At 42.9% G+C, this 18,349-nt stretch overlaps 1 protein-coding gene across 1 annotated transcript in view; it reads left to right on the plus strand.

The window, feature by feature from the left end:
* SGCB (sarcoglycan beta) overlaps positions 1-8,197 on the plus strand; it is a 275,364-nt gene extending 267,167 nt beyond the window's left edge. The window contains exon 6 of the mRNA XM_078678200.1: positions 4,850-8,197. Coding sequence (XP_078534326.1) covers positions 4,850-5,053 — 204 coding nt within the window. The 3' untranslated portion in view covers positions 5,054-8,197. The remainder of the gene's footprint in view (positions 1-4,849) is intronic.
* The last annotated feature ends 10,152 nt before the right edge of the window (positions 8,198-18,349 follow it).

Below are 18,349 nucleotides of genomic sequence, written 5' to 3' on the forward strand. Positions count from 1 at the left end.
GAGACCTGCAGCACTCCTTGCTGCAAAGGAAGCACTTTTGACTGTAAGAGTTTTTGAGACACCTGAAAGGTGAACTCCTACAAGCTCCTACAAGCTCTAGAGTCTTTCCATCAGGATTTTATGGGACACAGTGTCGAAAGCGGCACTGAGATCCAACAGTAGTAATGCTGCAGAGTCGCCAGCATCCACAATTTGACGAATTTACTCTGTTGCAAGCGCCAAGGCTGACTCAGTGCTGTATGAAGGGGAAAACCCAACTGAGTCTTATGAGGCAGATCATGGGCCTCAGTGAAGCTAGAGAGCTGCTTATTAACATGCTTCTTGGTGATCTTATAGAAGAGTGGAAGGAGGGAGGCCGGGCAATAGTTTTCTAGCTTGGTGGGATCATTGCACATGTTTTCTGAGCCTATATTTCATTAAATGTTTTTGGCTCAGTTTAGAGTTTAGCATTCTACGTTATTGAAAGAGATTGTGATGCTGATGTCTGAGCTGATGGGATTTCCCATTTGCTCAATTTGTGAAATTGCATGCAAATACTCTCATAATTGCCTGAATTAAACCCCATTTGTTTTGGCAATTTGTGTGGTCAAGTTCATGTTTATTAAAATGTCAAATGGAAAGAAGCGCTGAAATGTACATGTCCAAAAACAAATGGAATTAAATTAATTAAAAAGCATGCAATATCACCAGTATATTTACCTAGCGTAAAAGCCACACCAAGATATAATTATTGCTTAAAAAGACAATTGCATCTCTTTGACTAGGAGCCTGGTACTTTAAAAACTGTGCATATAAGTAACATCAACATAACGGTAGAACCCAAAAGCAACAAGATGCACATCAGAGCATTTTGACTAAAACTTTATGAACTAATACCATCATTACGTTGTAACGTATCTCCAAACCCTGAAACAGATCAACCCGGATGCACTCCAGTTGCCCATCTTTAAAGTTATATCTACATTATTATCTCTATTTGCCTATTTGCTTAATATGGTCTTCTCCTGTGCCTTTGAATTACGTTGGTTTTCACTCTTTCTATTAGGTGATTCACTAAACCCATTTTTAAACATTTTACCTTAGACTACTTGTATGCTGATTTTTGTTAAAAAATTGAATAAAGTGGTTAAAACCAAGCATTGGCAAAACCAATAACATATGCCTATGCAAGATCGATTAGCGTTGTCAATGTTTTTTCAAAGATGTTGCACAGCAGCTCGGGCTGCTGTGCAGCTTAGTTCAAAGTAAATAAAAACAAACCGCTATGGCGCAGTCAGTGCTGACGTCACCATAGCACTTTGTTTTTATTTACTGTAAACCATGTTGCAGAGCAGCCCACGCTTTAATTAAGGATACTATTTAATATATTTAATATTTTATTTTATATATATTTAAAAAATGATATTTAATACAAGTTTATTAATGACCAATTTTTTTTCTCTCGATATTTTTGTACTTACCACTGCTAGTTTTTTTTTTTTTAAAACATATCTTTAAAAGCACAACATAATACAACAACTTTACATCCACAACAAATGCATTACTCATACAATAAATTGGATTAAAAAATGTACATATATAATTACAATAAAAAAATTACGTTTCAAGATTTAGATAAAAAACATTGATTAAATATTAAATAAACAATTTCATTAAGCCTTTTGGTTCGGATGGACCAAACCCATCTTAAAAATTTTGAGAGACCGCAAACAAACAAAGGCCGAGTGTCTGACATCAGAGATTTCTAGTACCTAATTCTCTGCATAAGGGTTTTAGCCAGCTATTTCTCGGTAAAAAATATGCCGGGCATTCGAACAAAATGTGGGCAACGGACTCTACTTTAGTTGTACACGTTGGCCAATGTAAGTATAGTATGGCAATATTTTTTACATCAATATTTTCGTCATGTTATTCGATATGGGGATATTTGGGGGGTCGATATTTTGTCAGTGAACCAATCAGCTTCGGCATAAACCTCTGACTCTCACAACATAGTAATATCATTCCATTCTCCAAACTAACCACACAACGGGTAGATCTTTGGTGGTGCACTATCATTAGGCTTTTCTGTTTTCAGTTCCTTTAGTTGTGAATTCTGGTTGGTGGGTTTCAGTGTTTTCCAACAGTTTCAGAAATTGTTAAAATCAGGAGTAACACTTTTTTGCTCCTTAAACATCATTGGGATGGTGTCTTTCTGGTGCTTTTAAATAATTTGTTTTTTTTCCATTGCTCCCTTCGTTCATTCCAAGTATCATTCTCCTTTCTTTCTTTTCTGCTTATAATTCTCTTCTCTGTATATTTTCCTTGAATTTGCTTCTCCAAGTAACGTTTCGTTATTTTCCTCACCTCCCTTCTTATCTCTTTTCTCAGCACACAATCTGTCTCATTTAGTCATGTCTCATCTTCCCGTCTCATTTGCAACAATCCAGTCCCATCCATTGTTCACGATGCACATGGATGGGGATACACTTGCACCCCCTTAAATGTGACTGTATCCAAAGGCAAAGATGAACAATTAACACAACTATTCTGCTGTTACTAACCAGCATCACACAGCCCTGTTGTTTGTCTTAAGATACCAGGAAAGAATCGGGTTCATAAATGTGGTATATGATCTGGGTATAATCCTCCTCTGCATGGTCAAAGGGGAGACATCTGCTAAGGAATTATTATGCAGACTGTTCGATTTATCGTCTTTGGTGACTGCAAACCCCTGAGATAGTATGCTGCTGTGCAGCTGAGTACGTAAAGAAGCTTGAAAATGTGCAGGATGCCTTGGGTTCTTTGCCTGTGCAGTTCGCACCATGCAGTAAGTTTATTTTAATGTATTGGAAGAATTTGTTTATTTGAAAGCTGGCAAAAGGACCACTAAGATTTTTATTTTTTACCAAGCTTGTAGGCCTTTGCTTATTTGAATGCAGTGAGGAGGGCACTGTGCTCCTTCCAGATGTGTGTGCGTTCCCCAAGATGCTTTACCTTTGTATTCTGTGCAGCATTCTAGTGCATGCATGTTCAGTCTTGGGAAACAGAATGAGTGCACCTCAATATGATTCCAGGAAATAAATCACGGTAGTTTATTCAGATGTATTTGTCAAGCGATAGGTTTTCTTTCGGCACCCAATTTTGACATGGTAGCAAGGAATGGAAATTAAACGTGATGATCCCGGGGCTGTATCATGAATATGTTATACTGCAGTATGCAGGCTAAGACCAGACCATGCATCTATTTTTTCTAAAATTGAGCAGTCTGCAGCACATGCTTGCAAATCAGAACAGTGGCAGTCTCTTCATATGTCTAAGCTGCTCTGTCTCTGATTTATATGCTAACACATAGACTTTCTTAGTTAATATATGCAGTGTAAGCAGCTCAGTTTCCACAAAACCGACAGATGGACCTCTTTTGGGCCTATTCTTGATTGCTGAAGATGTTCATCGTGTGGTCTTTGTCCTTGTGTAGGAAAGGAATGCAGTTTCTACAGGTATGTTTTTAAGACTTTTGCCATATAAATCTAAGAAGAGGCATTTTAGGTACAGTGCTTTATGGGATGACATTCGTTTTAGAGGCATCCATATGAACAATGTTGCCACAATCTTGATACTCGCGCTTTCAGAAAGCAAAGCTCCGTCCTGCACCATGGTGATGCCTCTTGCTCCCTACTGTAGCGTGAACCTGCTGCCACTACACAACAGTGTGCAGTGGACAGTGAGCTAAATCCATATGAGTTGAGTCACAATCCCAAAGTGGCATGGAAGTAGGTCCAGGGATTCTGTTCAAGAACCTTGCAGGTGGTCAAAGGTGCTTTTTAAGTGGTTTACTTTGGCCAAGGAGCGTCACAGCAGGAGAATCCATCACAGGAAAGTGCTTAGAGGTAGAACCTTCTCTTCTACTGCGTTTATGTTCAAGGGCACCTAAGCTGTAAACGTGCAGCAAAAACCAATTTTTGCGGTTTCTACTGAAAAATAAATATTCCTTTCAGTGATTTTTTTATTGGTTGAAATCCGTTTCAACTAAGTGCGTAAACTGGTTGATCAGTGACTGGAGAATAGAGCGATTTATTAGATTTGGGGGCCTATGATATGTAAGCTGCCACTTTGCCAGCACTGGAAGAGCTTGGCAATGATGGTGATAAGCACAAAATGATGCATATTGAATATGTAATAAACTATGGAGGGAAACACATTTTAGGAGAAGAACTTGCTACTAACAAATGAGAGGAACTTAGGTTGATATTATAAATTCACCTTCAGATAAGTGACAGAAATGCAGGTGGGCTGTGAAGCCTTTGCTGCTTTAACTGACATCTCTAGAGGAATCACTGATGTTTGCAGTATTGTGACTCATTCAGCAGGCCATGTTTAAATGGGAATAGGGAAAAATCTGTATAAACTAGAGAAGATGGTCAGCATGGTGCAAAGACTGCATAACACCTATAGCTCTGGAGGTTGAAGAACTCAAGCATGCACACCAAAAAGGAAAGGCATTATTGTATGACTTTAACGTAATGATCATGAGTATTGTATAATGTGCACTGGACAAATATTTTCAGAAGCAACTTTTAGACAACTATTTTAGCCTTAGTGGTTAGACATAGCAGCACCTTGAAGTATTTAGTCACAGAAACGGTGAGTCCTTAATGCATTTCCATAGTTGATTAGGACAAATATAGTGATGGGATTTACCAAGACTTGTCATTGGCACATTAAGATATTTAGTACTGGAACTGTTATGAAAAAGCTTAAGCATAATTAAAGGCATATGACATATAAAGTGTAAGCTGATTAGGGATTGTTTGCAGTCCTTTTCTGTACATTGCAGGAAAGTAATTGTTCTTTATCGTTCCCCTTCTAGGAGCACAGCATTATCCTGAATGGATCAGTAATGGTCAGTACATCCAGATTACCAACTTCTCATGCAGGAGAGCTTTTTTATGACGATGGCTGGGAACGCTACAAGCTGTGCATGTGTGCAGATGGAACTTTATTCAGAGTTCAAGTAAAAACACGCAACATGGGGTGTCAAACGTCAGATAACCCATGTGGGAATACACACTAAATGCAGAGCCACAGGGGCAGAAGATTTCATCAGAAGAGTTATTATGGTTACAGAAAGTGCTTGGCTGAACTGTTTTCTGTGAAGTGTAATAATTCATGAGTCGGACTGTGTTATATCACATGCATAACAGTATTAACTTCAACATGAAATTAAGATGTTTAAACTTAAGATTAGCTGGTGTTGCCTTCGCAATCAAAGATGGAAAAAACTAAATTTATATAGCCCATTACATCAGAACTGGATTATAAGGTTATGGAAATCGGAACATTTCAAAGTCGCCATGCACACATGCTGCCACTGTTTTGGGGGAAGTTACCTCCCTTGCTTGATTTGTGGTGAAACTATTTGGAAATGGACATTGGAAATGATGATTAATTGTGTAGTTCAGTTAGTTAAACCATGGATGATAACTGTTCTTCAAATTTTCAAAAGTGAATTTAGTTGAGACCTACTTTCATCTAAGTCAAAGGACAATTCTGAGTGTGATACTTTAAGGAGACAAGTAACTTTTGACTTTCATTGGTAACATACAATGTGACATAAAAACACTTGTACCAAACATATTTTGCTCTATAATACTTGGTTGGACTCACTTTATTTTGTATAATTTAGCAACGTCAGTAGCAACTTATTTAATACTTCACTTTGTGCAAAGGTCTCTTTCTCTAAGGCATCTCACCAGCCAAAATATTCCTCTTAGCTTTTGAATTTCTTCTTTTAGGAGTTTTCTGAAGTACAAAGTGGTTACTACTTCATAATTGTGTTAGCAACTTAGTTGAGATAATACTTGTAACTATTCCAATCCCCGTTTAGAAATGGAGAGCATTGGAGACCCTTCAGCTTTGAGAGATTTAGAAATGAAATAGGTTACACATTTGAAAAGAAAATGAAGGAGTAAGACAGTTTGTGTAACATCTAACTTATTGTATAACATGAAGACAGACTGAACCATACACGTTTTGTGTTTTTCAGCAACATAGTTATAATCCAAAATAACAATGGTTACAAGGATCCTTAATTAACACTGTAAATAATTAAAGTTAAAAACAAGTGGCCCTTTTTTTGACGCAGTTAAGAGACTTAGGGCCAGATGTAGGTAGGCATTTACCGGTCGGTAACGGCCAAATTCGGCCGTTACCGACCGGTAAATGCAATTTGAGATGTAGGGCCCTGTATTTTACAGAATCTGTAAATTTACCGATCGGTAAATTTACCGATTCTGTAAAATACCGAATCGGTATTTTTACCGATTCGGTAAAATTGATATGTAGGTGGGACTCTTCTGAGTCCCACAAGCATTACAAAATCGGTATTTTACCATCAAATTCTATTTGATGGTAAAATACCGATTCCGGTGTGCATGCACATGTGTGCATGTACACCTGTGACATATGACAGGCAGACCTGCCCTTAGGGCAGGTATGCCTGCCACATGGCACCCGAACCTGTTTTGGGGGTGCTAGAGGGTGTCAAAGTGACACCCCCTGCACCCTTGTGAAAATCGGTATTTACCGATTCGGTAAATACCGAATCGGTAATGCCCATTCATTCCTATGGGCTTCTATTTTATCGATTCATAAATACCGAATCGGTAAAATTCGGTATTTATGAGTCGGTAAAATAGAATTACCTACATCTGGCCCTAAATTATTCAGGACTCTCTCTTTCTGAACAACTGTCCTCTTTTTTCAGGACTTCCATGACTGTCTAAACTGGTAGGTGGTAAACTTTGAGAACCTGACTGCTTTTTAACAGGTCCTGGAAAAAGCCCCCGACCCGGCTGGGCATATATATGGGGCTGAAACATGTCGACCACTCACTTGGACAAATTAGTGTGTTAGATTGGTAACTTGTCTTCTTACGCACCACACCATTTTTACTTTCCTACATTCCGAACTGAATAAAACTTTTTAGGTTTGGTAATGAAGGTAATTTTAACTCGCCTCACTTGAGCACCACTTATCACTTATCACTACTGTATTACTAGTGGGTCTACCTCCAGGTGGAGGATAGCATACCAAATAAAACCCAATGATGATGCTGTCACGTTTATAATTAGGCGGGTAATTAAGATATACTGCCCGAACACCTATGTACGTGAATGAGGGTTTTTGAAGACGGACAGAATACCTGACCCTGGTTACAAAGGTACAAGTGATCCATTATCCATTGATAATGGATTTGTGACATGCACAGCATAAATCATAACAACCAAAAAAAATCTACTTTAGTCAGTCAACAAGGAAAGCCTATAATTTGGAAGATTCTGATGGTATTTGACATAATAGCTAAATCTGTTTAAAATTGCATCCTAAACCATCATCACCAGGTCTGTTTACAAAAGTCAGAACTGTAATTGTGAAAGGATTTTGAAACAGTCCATTGCTCATTTATTCGCTGTTGACTATGACCAGCACTTCTCTGAGACTATTGACCTCTCAGTCTGTACAAGAGATTTTGTGAGTTGTAGTAAGTGCTTAATAATTCAGGTTTATGCATGGTATCGAGTTAAGGTTAATTAAGAACTTGGACACATCTCAATCTTAGTTGTGTTAGGACTAGGAGGAATACTATGTATTCACTACTGAATCTGAGACCATCTATGGGGTTGATTATGTAAAACCTATTTCATAATACTGATGCAGGACAATGTAAGATTGAGTGGTATGTCAATCTTTCAGAGAGATCAGAGATAGGTTAGATATAAAGATAGGAAAAATTGGTATAAGAAGGAATCAAGGAAAACCTGTAGTCATAAGGAAGTATAATGCTTCCAACTCAACATGATCTATACATGAATAAATACACTGAATCATGCAGTGGTTGTCACCTACAATCTTGTTGCCACTATCCGCTCCATGAAAAAAATGTAGTGTCCGATAATTTTTATAAAACAGTGATTTCCTTGAACTACGAGATTTGACTATATTTTCCATTTTCCACAGCCATGTATTGTTTTCTGAAAAAAGTATATATATATATATATATATATATATATATATATATATATATTTATTTTTGTGTCTTGAGTGATATCCCTTCATATACTGAGAATTTTATTTAAGTTCAGTTACAGTGTATTTTACAGTTTGTAAACATTTAGACTCACCATGGTTGATTTATAAAATTTGCTTTGCTGCCAAATTACTTGTTTCAGTACCTCCTCTGTTCAGCATTGTGTGTGTGTGTGTCTGTATGTGTGTGTGTGTTGTCATAAATGTTGTTGTCCTTTTGCAAATTTGTTGATACAAGGCAGAGAACCCCAAAAACATGTGCCTAGCCTGAGGTATACACACTTTAGACCGTTGTGTTTCTTCTGGAAATGAGCAGAATAGGAGCAGACACCTCTTGGCAGGAGGAGTACCAGTGGTGTATACTGTGCAACTTTGAGCTACAACTAATGAATATGTAGAAATCAGACCGTCACCTACTTTACATACAGTTCAAGTGCATGGATAGTTGTAGTCTCTAAGCGGTGCACACTAGCAGATATTTTATGTTGTAAGGGAATTATTTTATTATTAGAGGAACTTGAAAATTTATTTACACAAGCATATCAGTGTTAATAGGGCTGGGTTGTATTTTGTTCCTTACTTTACTTGATTTAACAAATATCTTCATATAATGTCATGATTATGTTTCAAAGAGCAGAAAATAACTTAGGAATAGTTAAGAAGAGTATGATTATGAAATAATTAACTTGATTTATATTTTTCCTGTTGGTGCCTTCGTAATATGTAAACCTCAAATTGCATTGTTGGCTAAGGTTGCTTGACTATATTAGTATTGCTGTCCGCCCGTATGCTTTAGAAAAATAAGGTCATGGAATTCTTGAATTAACCCAGACTCATGTGATTACCCTTGGGCATAATCAAGGTTGAGGATTTTTTACTCACTTGTTCTTTACTTTTAATTCTTTTACATGAGTCATCCTAACTGGTATGGTTGTACCCAGGCCTGTTCTTAGCTCTTTCTGCCATATAAAATCAAACTGCTTCTCACTAGTGAAGCCTAACAATACCGAAACCTGCGTGATTGTGCTTTTGTTACCATTCAGAGGGACCTGGCCTGGCAGTTTGGACTGGACAGTTATGCTGGTGCAAACAGGATCAAGACTGAGTGACATGTGGGTGGTTCCCATTCTGCAGGAGCAAAGCGTCTGAACAACGATGATATGAAACTTGACTAGATTAATTAATAGTTTAGATAAATGCAGGTATTTGCATCAGTCACCTTTTTTTTTTTTTACAATTTGAGAGTCTCCTTATGTTTTGGGTATGCCCCGCCACTGGGCCCTTCCTCACTGTACCATATGGAATTAAGTTGAACCTCTGTGATAAAACTGATGGACATGTGGTGGTTCCCATTCTGCAGTAGCTAAGAGGAGCACCAAAAATTCTGAAAAATGATGATATGAAATGTGATTAGAGCAATTAGTAGTTTAGATTAATTCAAGTATATGGATAAGTCACATTGTTTGCAGTTTGGGAGTCACCTTATGCATTGGTATTGGGTATTCCCTGCCGTTGGTCCCTTCCTCATTGTAATTGGGAGTCAGGCTGCACCTCAGTGATGAGTCCCAGCAAGGCTTAAAACCATTGGTGTTTTCCTAGTTTTTCCGTTTATAGGATATGTAGCAAGGATTACTTTTGTGTACTGTTAGTAATGCAGCTGGATCACTACTGATATGGTGCCTGGTCCCCTTTTGTAATGTCACAAAGCTACGGTATAAAAGGCACCCACAGCAATTACCAACAAATCACATCTGATGGAGACTTCTAGCTGCAGATGCCCTACCTTAGAATTATCCACAGGTGTAAGACTGATTCTGAAAATCTTTCGTGAGCAGTACCCCTGTGCACCAGTAGGTGGTGTTGAACGGCTCCACGTGGCCTCGTTGCCCACACCGGAAGTGACGTGCGCACTTCCTATATAGGCGCATCCCCAGCTGACATCAGTTCTTTTCTTTCTTGCCAGTCATTGCAGATCTGGAGAGAGCTATCCAGGCAGTCAATTTTGGATTAAGCTTTTTCAACGTCCTGACACGGTTTTTGAGAGTTCTTCTCTTGGTGTGGCAACGATGTCGACTAGGAAGACTGGCTTCAAGCCCTGTGGCGCCTGTCATCGACAGATGTTGGTGACAGACTAGTACCTTGTTTGCCTTTAGTGCCTGGAGCATGACCATGACTTGAAGACCTGCGCCTATTGCTGCACAATGCACCCCACACTCCTTGCTGCCCGATGAGAGATGCCACAACGGTCTCGATCCTGGCACCGGTTCTAATGCCAATGCTCTCAGCACTGCCAGATACCATTCACCATTCTGATCCCTTGCTCTGACACAGAGCCCGAGGGGCATCATCCAATGCCGATTCTGGCACCGACTGTAGCCATGCCTTCCAGGCAGAGCCTGAATCCTGTTCCTATGGGGTTAGGACTCAGTGAGGATTGGGAGAGGTCGCTGGACCCTGCGTAATATCAGCCTTTAGATCCCCAAATGGACTGGCATGAGAATTTGGTGGAGGCCAGTGGAGTGGACACTTCTCCAGATACTGGCATGCTTGGTCCCCCTACCGTGGCTCCAGAGGAGGAGCGTCCTTTGTAATGGTGGTGAGACGGGCTGCCAAAGTCCTCGATCTTAGCTTGCCCACAGTGGCAGTCAAGGGAAGCATCTTGACAAAGGTGCTGCAGCTGGGAGTGTCCCCTTAGAACTGCTTCCCATTTAATGAGGTTCTTACAGGGGTCCTATGTCAGTCTTGGTTCAATCCCAGCACAGGGGCTCCTGTGAACAGGGCGATTGCCCACCACCCCACCCCAGGGAACCCCATCTTTCTCACACAACACCTTATCCTAGAGAGCTTGGTGATCCAAGCCTCTGCAAACCATGTAAATCCTGGCGGATAGAGAATCCAAGAGGCTGGACACCTTAGGGAAGAAGTTGTTTTCTTCCACCAGCCTGCTACTATGGTCTGTGAACTTCCTATGCTTTTTGGGCCAGCACTACCATGCTCTATGGGAATTCAGTTATGCAGGTGCTTCCAATGGTCCTGGAGGCAGCCCGGTTCATACTCTCCCAGGCTGTTGCCAACAGGAGATATGCAGTTAGGTTTACAGTTAGAAGTAGTTCGGATAACCATTTGCTGGGCAGAGCGGTTTCCTCGATGGTGGCCTTACAGCGCCACACCAGGCTGAGAACAACTGGCTTTTCTGGGGCTATCCAAGTGTCATTTATGGACATACCTCTTTGACAAAGCGGATTCAGCGCTGGAGCGCTTTCAGGACAGCAGGACTACAGCCAAGTCCTTGGGCCTTTCCATGGCCCCTCGCCACCCATTGTCCGCCTTTCACTCGTAACATTGTCACAGAAAGGGCTCCAGCCTAGTCTATACCTGCCCAGCCACTGTTGCACGCAAACTTTCCGGCATCTGCATGACCGAGGACGCAGTACCTACAGACCCCTTGTGTTGGGCAGCCACAGATCAGGGCAGCCCACCAACCTTTTCATGGCCCCCTCGTCCCATCCAATCCGTCTTTTGCTCCTTTCGTGGCTACAGGCACCCAGTGGGAGGCATGATACACCATCCCCTGCCTCACTGGTGGTCTATAACATCCGACCGATGGGTTCTCCAAATTGTCTGTAGGGGATACTCTCTCCCCTTCACCACTACCCCTCCACTCATGCCACCTGCTTGTGACATGCTGACTGAGGTCCATTTCTCCGTGCTCCTCCAGGTCGTGACAGCTCTCTTTGCCAAGGGAGCCCTAGAGAGGGTGCAGACTCAAGAAGTAGGTAATTTAAGCTATTCCTCCTACTTTCCAAAGAATGACGGAGGCCTTCATCCTATCCTAGACCAGCACCCTCTCAATTTCTTCCTCAAGAAGGAGATGTCCAAAATGCTCATGCTCGCTCAAGTCTTGTCTGCCCTGGGCCCGGGTGGTAGCGTTGGAGTCGCAGGATGCATATTTCTACATTCACGTCCTGCCTGCCCACAGGTGTTACCGGCGGTTCACGGCGGTCCATGAGCACTTACAGTTCGCCATGCTCCCTTTTGGCTTTACCAGTGCCCCTCAGGTGTTCACTGAGGTGATGGTGATGGTTGCAGCTCATCTGTGGAGATCAGGAGTGCCAGTCTTTCCATATCTCGACAACTGGCTGTTGAAGGCGGGCTTGCAACAGGCTGTTGTATGCCACCTCCAGACTACAAAAGACCTCCTGCATTCGCTGGAGTTCACTATCAATGTGTCGAAATCACACCTCCATCTCAGATGCCCATTTTCCTCTGAGCTGTTCTGGACACGGTGCAGTTTCTGACCTATCGAGTCCAGCATATTCAGGCTATAAGACTGATGTTTGATCTTCTATCCTGATTTTGGTGAGACTGACTCTGAGGCCTCGTGTATGAAGTTCCAGTGGGCGCAGCATCCAGGGAATCTCTCCAGCATAGTCCAGATCGCAGAGGGAACTGCAAAAGACATGCAGTGGTCATTAACAAACTGTGATTGGGTCAGCGACAGACCCTTCTCTCTACCTCAACCTGATATGGCAATGGTGACAGATGTGTCACTCCTGGGATGAGGTGGCCATCTGGGAGAGGTGGTGAACCGAGGCCTCTGGTCTCCGGCAGAATCCGGACTCCACTTAAAGCTACTGGAACTTTGGACGATCCAGCTGACATTGAAGGCCTTTCTACCCTCCATCAAGGGAAGGTCAGTGCAGGCGTTCATGGACAACACAATCGCCATGTGGTACTGCAACAAACTGGGTGGGGTGGGGGTAGGGTCGTGGACCCTTTGTAAAGAGGCCCTCGTCTCCGGACATGGCTGAAACAGCAGGGCATCTCACTGGTGGTTCAACACCTGGAGGTCTCTCTGAGCACCAGGGTAGACAAACACAGCTGAAGATGCCTAGCTGATCACTAATGGCAACTCCGTCCGGAAGTGGTGCAAGGTCTCTTTCTGCAGTGGGGAAGACCCTTGGTTAGATCTGTTTGCCACCGACGAGGGCACGCAATGTCAGTGGTTCTGCACACTGGAGTTTCCAATGTGACTCTCTCAACCCCTCCTCCCCACCCCCTTTTTGGAGCTCAGGCCTCCTGTACACCTTTCCACCCATACCACTCCTGCCCAGAGTTCTCAATTAGATCAGGAACGCCGAAGCCCAAGTCATCCTTGTGGTACGTGACTGGGCTCAGAGCTGTTGAGCATGGCCATCGGTCCTCTGATCACTCTGCCCCTTCGGAGGATCTTCTGTCGCAGCAGCAGGTGAGGGTTCTCCATCCGAACCGGTCAACGCTCTGCCTCCTTGCATGGAGATTGAGCGGCAACATTTGACAGCTTTCGACCTTCCACCCAAAGTCTGCAATGTTATTCTGGCAGCCATGCGGCTCTCCACCAAAACAGTATACGCCTGCCATTGAGGCAGGTTTTTGGCATGGTGTGCAGAAAAATGGGTTGACCTCTTTCTGCTCCCCTTTCTCAGTTTCTTCCCATAATTATTTCCCTTGCCCAGCAGGGCTCTGCTCTGGGCAAATTAAAGGGCTACCATTATGCTATATCAGCCTTTCTGCGGTGGCCTGACCAGCCATCCCTCTTCAAATCCCCTATTGTGAATAGGATCTTGAAAGGTTTGCAACATATATTTCCTCCTTCCCCCTTCGTCACGCCTCAGTGGAACCTTAATCGTGTCCTGACGTTTCTAATGTGTGCTCCCTTACATAACTGTCCTGTCAGGCTCCTTACCATCAAGATGACCTTTTTGGTGGTAATTACATCTGCTCGGAGGGTTAGTGAACTGCAGGCTTTGTGAACCAAGCCTCCATATTTGAACCTCTTCCCAGACAAGCTGGTTCTATGAAGTAGAGCTTCCTTTCAGCTGTAAGTCCTCATTCTCTTTCATGAAGATCAGTCCATCACCCTGCCTACTTTTTACGCTCTGCCACATCTCTCTAAAGAAGAAGAGCGACTTCACCAACTGGACCCACTGGTGTGGAAAGTCACGAAAGAAACTGACGTCAGCGCGCTGGGGTGGCGCCTATATAAGCAACACGCATGTCACTTCTGGCATGGACGATGCTGCGCGAAGTCGATAAACACTTTTTACCAGTGTGCTGGGGTACTACTCACAATAAAATTTCCAGAGCTAGTTTGACACATGGGGATAATTCTAAGGTTGGGAATCTGCAACTAGTCTCTACCAGATAAGGTGTTACCGAATATAAGGTATCTTGTTCATTATTGCAAACATTAATAGCCTTTAATTTTTTCTTTCTATGAGATTTTATGCTTTAAAAATAGATTATTTGATACAGGATACACTTTAAAATAAAATGCCATTTAATATTCCAAATGTGCAAATTAGAGACTGAAAAGTAAGTCTAGTAAACTTACACACCACATGTTCTACTTTTTAAGTCAGGATCTCGATTTATTTTACTGGGAGGTGAGAGTGTTCCTGCCCTTAAGTGCATCTTGGTATCTGTCATGGTGGCCACTCTTTGGAACTCTTAAACTGCAAAGAATAGGACTCATGGTGCTACCTTGTCACAGAGCTGAAATCTTAGCCAGGGCAGTTATGGATTTCAAATGTACATTTGTTTCTGCAGTATTTACCTGCTTCATAGCTAATTGTTGGATTGAGTAAAAGAAGATAAGGAAGTTGTCATTCAAGATCACCTTTCTTCTGGTGGTTAGCATGTACCCAGTTATATAGAGGTGACGTACAAAAAGGTAACCTGGATGGCCGGATGGTTTGCATACACACCGATGGTAAGGCGAGGTATGTGACAGCAGCATTTTGCCAAGACGTGCATAATGGGCATGCTCTTGAAAACTAGTGATCTGTGGAGGAAGTTTTTGCAACTGATAGAAAGAATGAAACGCTCCAGAACATGGAGCATGGTAAGAGCGTCAGCTGTATGCGAACTGAGTGTCCCACAATGCATGACATTTGATCTGAATGGTGATAGACTGACGAGATGGGACACCTACAGCGTCCTAACGGTAGGGGGCCTCTACATCTTGGAAAGGCTTAAACATTTGGGAATTAACACACACCTATGGGATTCCTGCAGGATAGTTCTTAACATATGGCAGAATGGTTAAAGAGATATGTCCATAGAACAACCCACATGCACCTTATTACAGCTGCTAAATACCATAGGGAATAGATGAAGAATGGTGCCGTTGCATTATAAATCCCTTATTGAGAAGACCCAAAACTGATATAGTCGATCTACCAAATGTGTGATGACTGGACAAAGGACTGGATTTAAATATGGGAGATTGGACACTAGTTCAAAGCACACCCCGTAGGTATCCAGAAATATACGATTTGAAATGCAGCTATTTAATTTTCTGCATAGTACATATCTCACCCTCAGACAGCTGTCCAAAATAGGCTGCGGCCAATTGCCCTAGATGTGGTGATCCAGTAGCAGACATCCATCACTCTATATGTTAATGGACTATTACACTGAGCAAATCTAGGGTTTCTGGTGCATACTTCTACGTGCAGATTCCTCTTCATTTGAATACGAAAATGTTTCCCCATAGCGGTCTCCCGATGGCAGGTGGTGTTGGCTCAAGCTAGAAGTGCGGTCCCTGTCATTCGCATACTTCATATATCACCCCCACCTTCATGCCGATATAAGTCCCCTTTCAACGCTGTCCTGGAGCTCGATTCTCTGCAATAGTTTTTCAGTTCTAGTGCAACTGTGTCACCTCCTAAGCGGTCAGGGTGTAAACCCTGTCAGGTTGGCAAGGGGCAAATGTCAATTACTATATGTGGTGCCTACCCTCTGATTACGGCTCGAAGTCCAGCGAGTCATGTCAGAGTAGGCACCGTAAGGTCGGAAAGGAGCTGGAAATGAAGCTCTTTGTGGGTAGTCGTTGGACTCAAGGTCCTGCCACAAAAACAAGAAGAGTAACTAGTTTAAGCAAGGTAAGTTGCCAAGACCACCCTCGGATTCCTCTTCAGAGCAAGAGTTTGTTGAGGATTCTCAGCCTTCGTGTCCGGTGTTGTTCACACTATCAGATATCCCAGCTCTGCTGCTTCCACAGTCTGCTCCGGCTCTTACATTGTAACCTGACTTTCTGGCACCCAGATCTGGTCTGCTACCGTATGCCAGTGCCATGTTGAGGTTTTCAGGGAATGCTGTGATCCCCTCTTGTGCATGTTTGGGCCCCAAGGGCCCTCTGGGAATGCCCTTTGTATTCCCACTGGTTGGGTTTTCCTTGTTCCTTTCACCACTAATTTGACACTCCAGACGATACCACCAATGATGGTCTCACAATGACCTTTGTCTCCTATAACGCTGCAAACCCAATTGTAATTTTGATGTCGTCATTGCCCTACACCGACTCCAGAGCAGCCCATTACTGGCTCAAAACCCATCGAACCTGTACATAGATCCAGGAAAACTGCACAATTTCTCCTGGAGGAAAATGACGTTTTAGAGCTACCCGGTCTGTACGACTTGTTTGGTACAGATCCTCGTGAGCCATTGCAGGCGTTTCAAGACCTAACCAAAACCAAAGGCTTTGATACCTCCTCAGTACTAGGCTTTTTGGACAAAACAAGGCCCCCTCCCCGTGTGGGTCTTCCTACCATTCAATAATTCGAAAGTCTGCGGATGTTCTGGAGTTACCTCTGCTTACAGTAGAAACCAAATTCAACATTTTCAGAAGTCCTATAGCCCACATTCCACACTTGTGAGCCATTTCTTCCATCAGTGAGTCTAGACCTTAGACTTGCTGCAAGGACCAAGCTATCCGTGGCCACAATCATTAATATATTGGTCAATCAGCAGGAGGTATAGATCGCCCCCGGGTGACCCTTTATTTTTGTCAGAGCACCATTTTCTTTGAAATCCTTGTTATTCAGGCCTCATTACTCTTCTTCTTTGTACCCTGGCACGTTCCCTACATTCCCTGCAGATAGGGAATGGAAACGAATCGAAGCATGGACCAAGAAAATATTTGCAGCAGGATGCCTAGCACTCCAGTTTCTAAATGCTACGTGCCTCCCAGGACGCTATATGTGTGTGCTGTGAGATATGGTGGGCACTCTCATACCTGACCTTCTCCAGGAACTCCAGGTCTACTTCCAAGACCTCATCTGAGATGGTCAGGCTCTAACAGGACAAGTAATACAGTCAGGAGTGGATTTGTCTGGTTTAGTTGACAGGCCTATGGGTACATCAGTAACTGGTTGCAGCAGGCACGCCTGGCACAGAACCACTGAGTTTTCCTCTGATGTCTAGTCTTCTCTCTTGGAAATTCATTTACAAAGGTGCCAAACCCTTTTGGGGAGAAGGCCGACTCAGCCTTGGAACTTTTTAATGCTAGTCCTGCCATGGCCTCTTTCCTTGGTCTGCACGCCCAAAATAAAGTCTTTCAGGGGTTTAGGAAGTTTTTTGGCTTTGAGAGAGGGCCCAACTTTTTTTTTTATTTTTTTTATTTTTTTTTATTTTAAAGTTTTCAAAAACCTTTATTGCTTGGTAAGAAAGTGAACACAGCTGGTGGCCTACAACCTTCCAAGGGCCGGCCGCTCCATAAACGTATGTCAGTTAACACAGCGTCCCGCCAACAACCCCGCAGGGCCGGCCGCAGTTAAATCCTCATGGCTATCATATCAAAGAGAGCACATATGACTTAAGTGGATACAGCATGGTGAAGTATGCATTATTGTAGTGCTGTGGAGCGCTCCTCTTGTCCATAACTGTTAAACCCATAGGAACATTATCAACAATTTCTCATTGTAAGTCGTAAGCTTATCGATCCTAAATAAGGTAACCATTTCAACCTATATACAGAGCACAGCCAGTACAGTGAAATCAGGTCAAGCAGCAAGCGACATCACGCCTCCCGTTCTCGCCAAACACTCAAGCCAAGTTAGACAATGAAAAACCTGTAAGGATAAGGAACCTGTCAGCACCATGCCTCATATCAATGCAGTGCAGTCATTTAACTTGCCTCAGTAGTCCCATTGCTCCCACCAGTGTAGAAGGTAAGTGTGGTAAGGGCCCTCGCAGCCTGTTTCAGTCGGCCTCAGATTCAGACTCCGCTCTAGCAAGCATATAAGCAGTGTATGGTCCCCAAATATCGGTAGGCCGAGAACCAGCCGGCAGTTCTTCGTGGTAACAGAGCAGTTGATCCCGGCAGTACGCCAGGTCCTTCAGCCAGTCTTGCAGGGCAGGTGCTCTCCTACCACCCCAACACACTGCAACCCTTCGTTTAGCCATTTGCAGCGACAGGCATACAAGTTTACGCACTCCCCTCGGGACCCCTGATATCAAG

This window comes from Lissotriton helveticus, chromosome 2_2 (assembly GCF_964261635.1).
Source record: "Lissotriton helveticus chromosome 2_2, aLisHel1.1, whole genome shotgun sequence".
Lineage (NCBI taxonomy): Eukaryota > Metazoa > Chordata > Amphibia > Caudata > Salamandridae > Lissotriton > Lissotriton helveticus.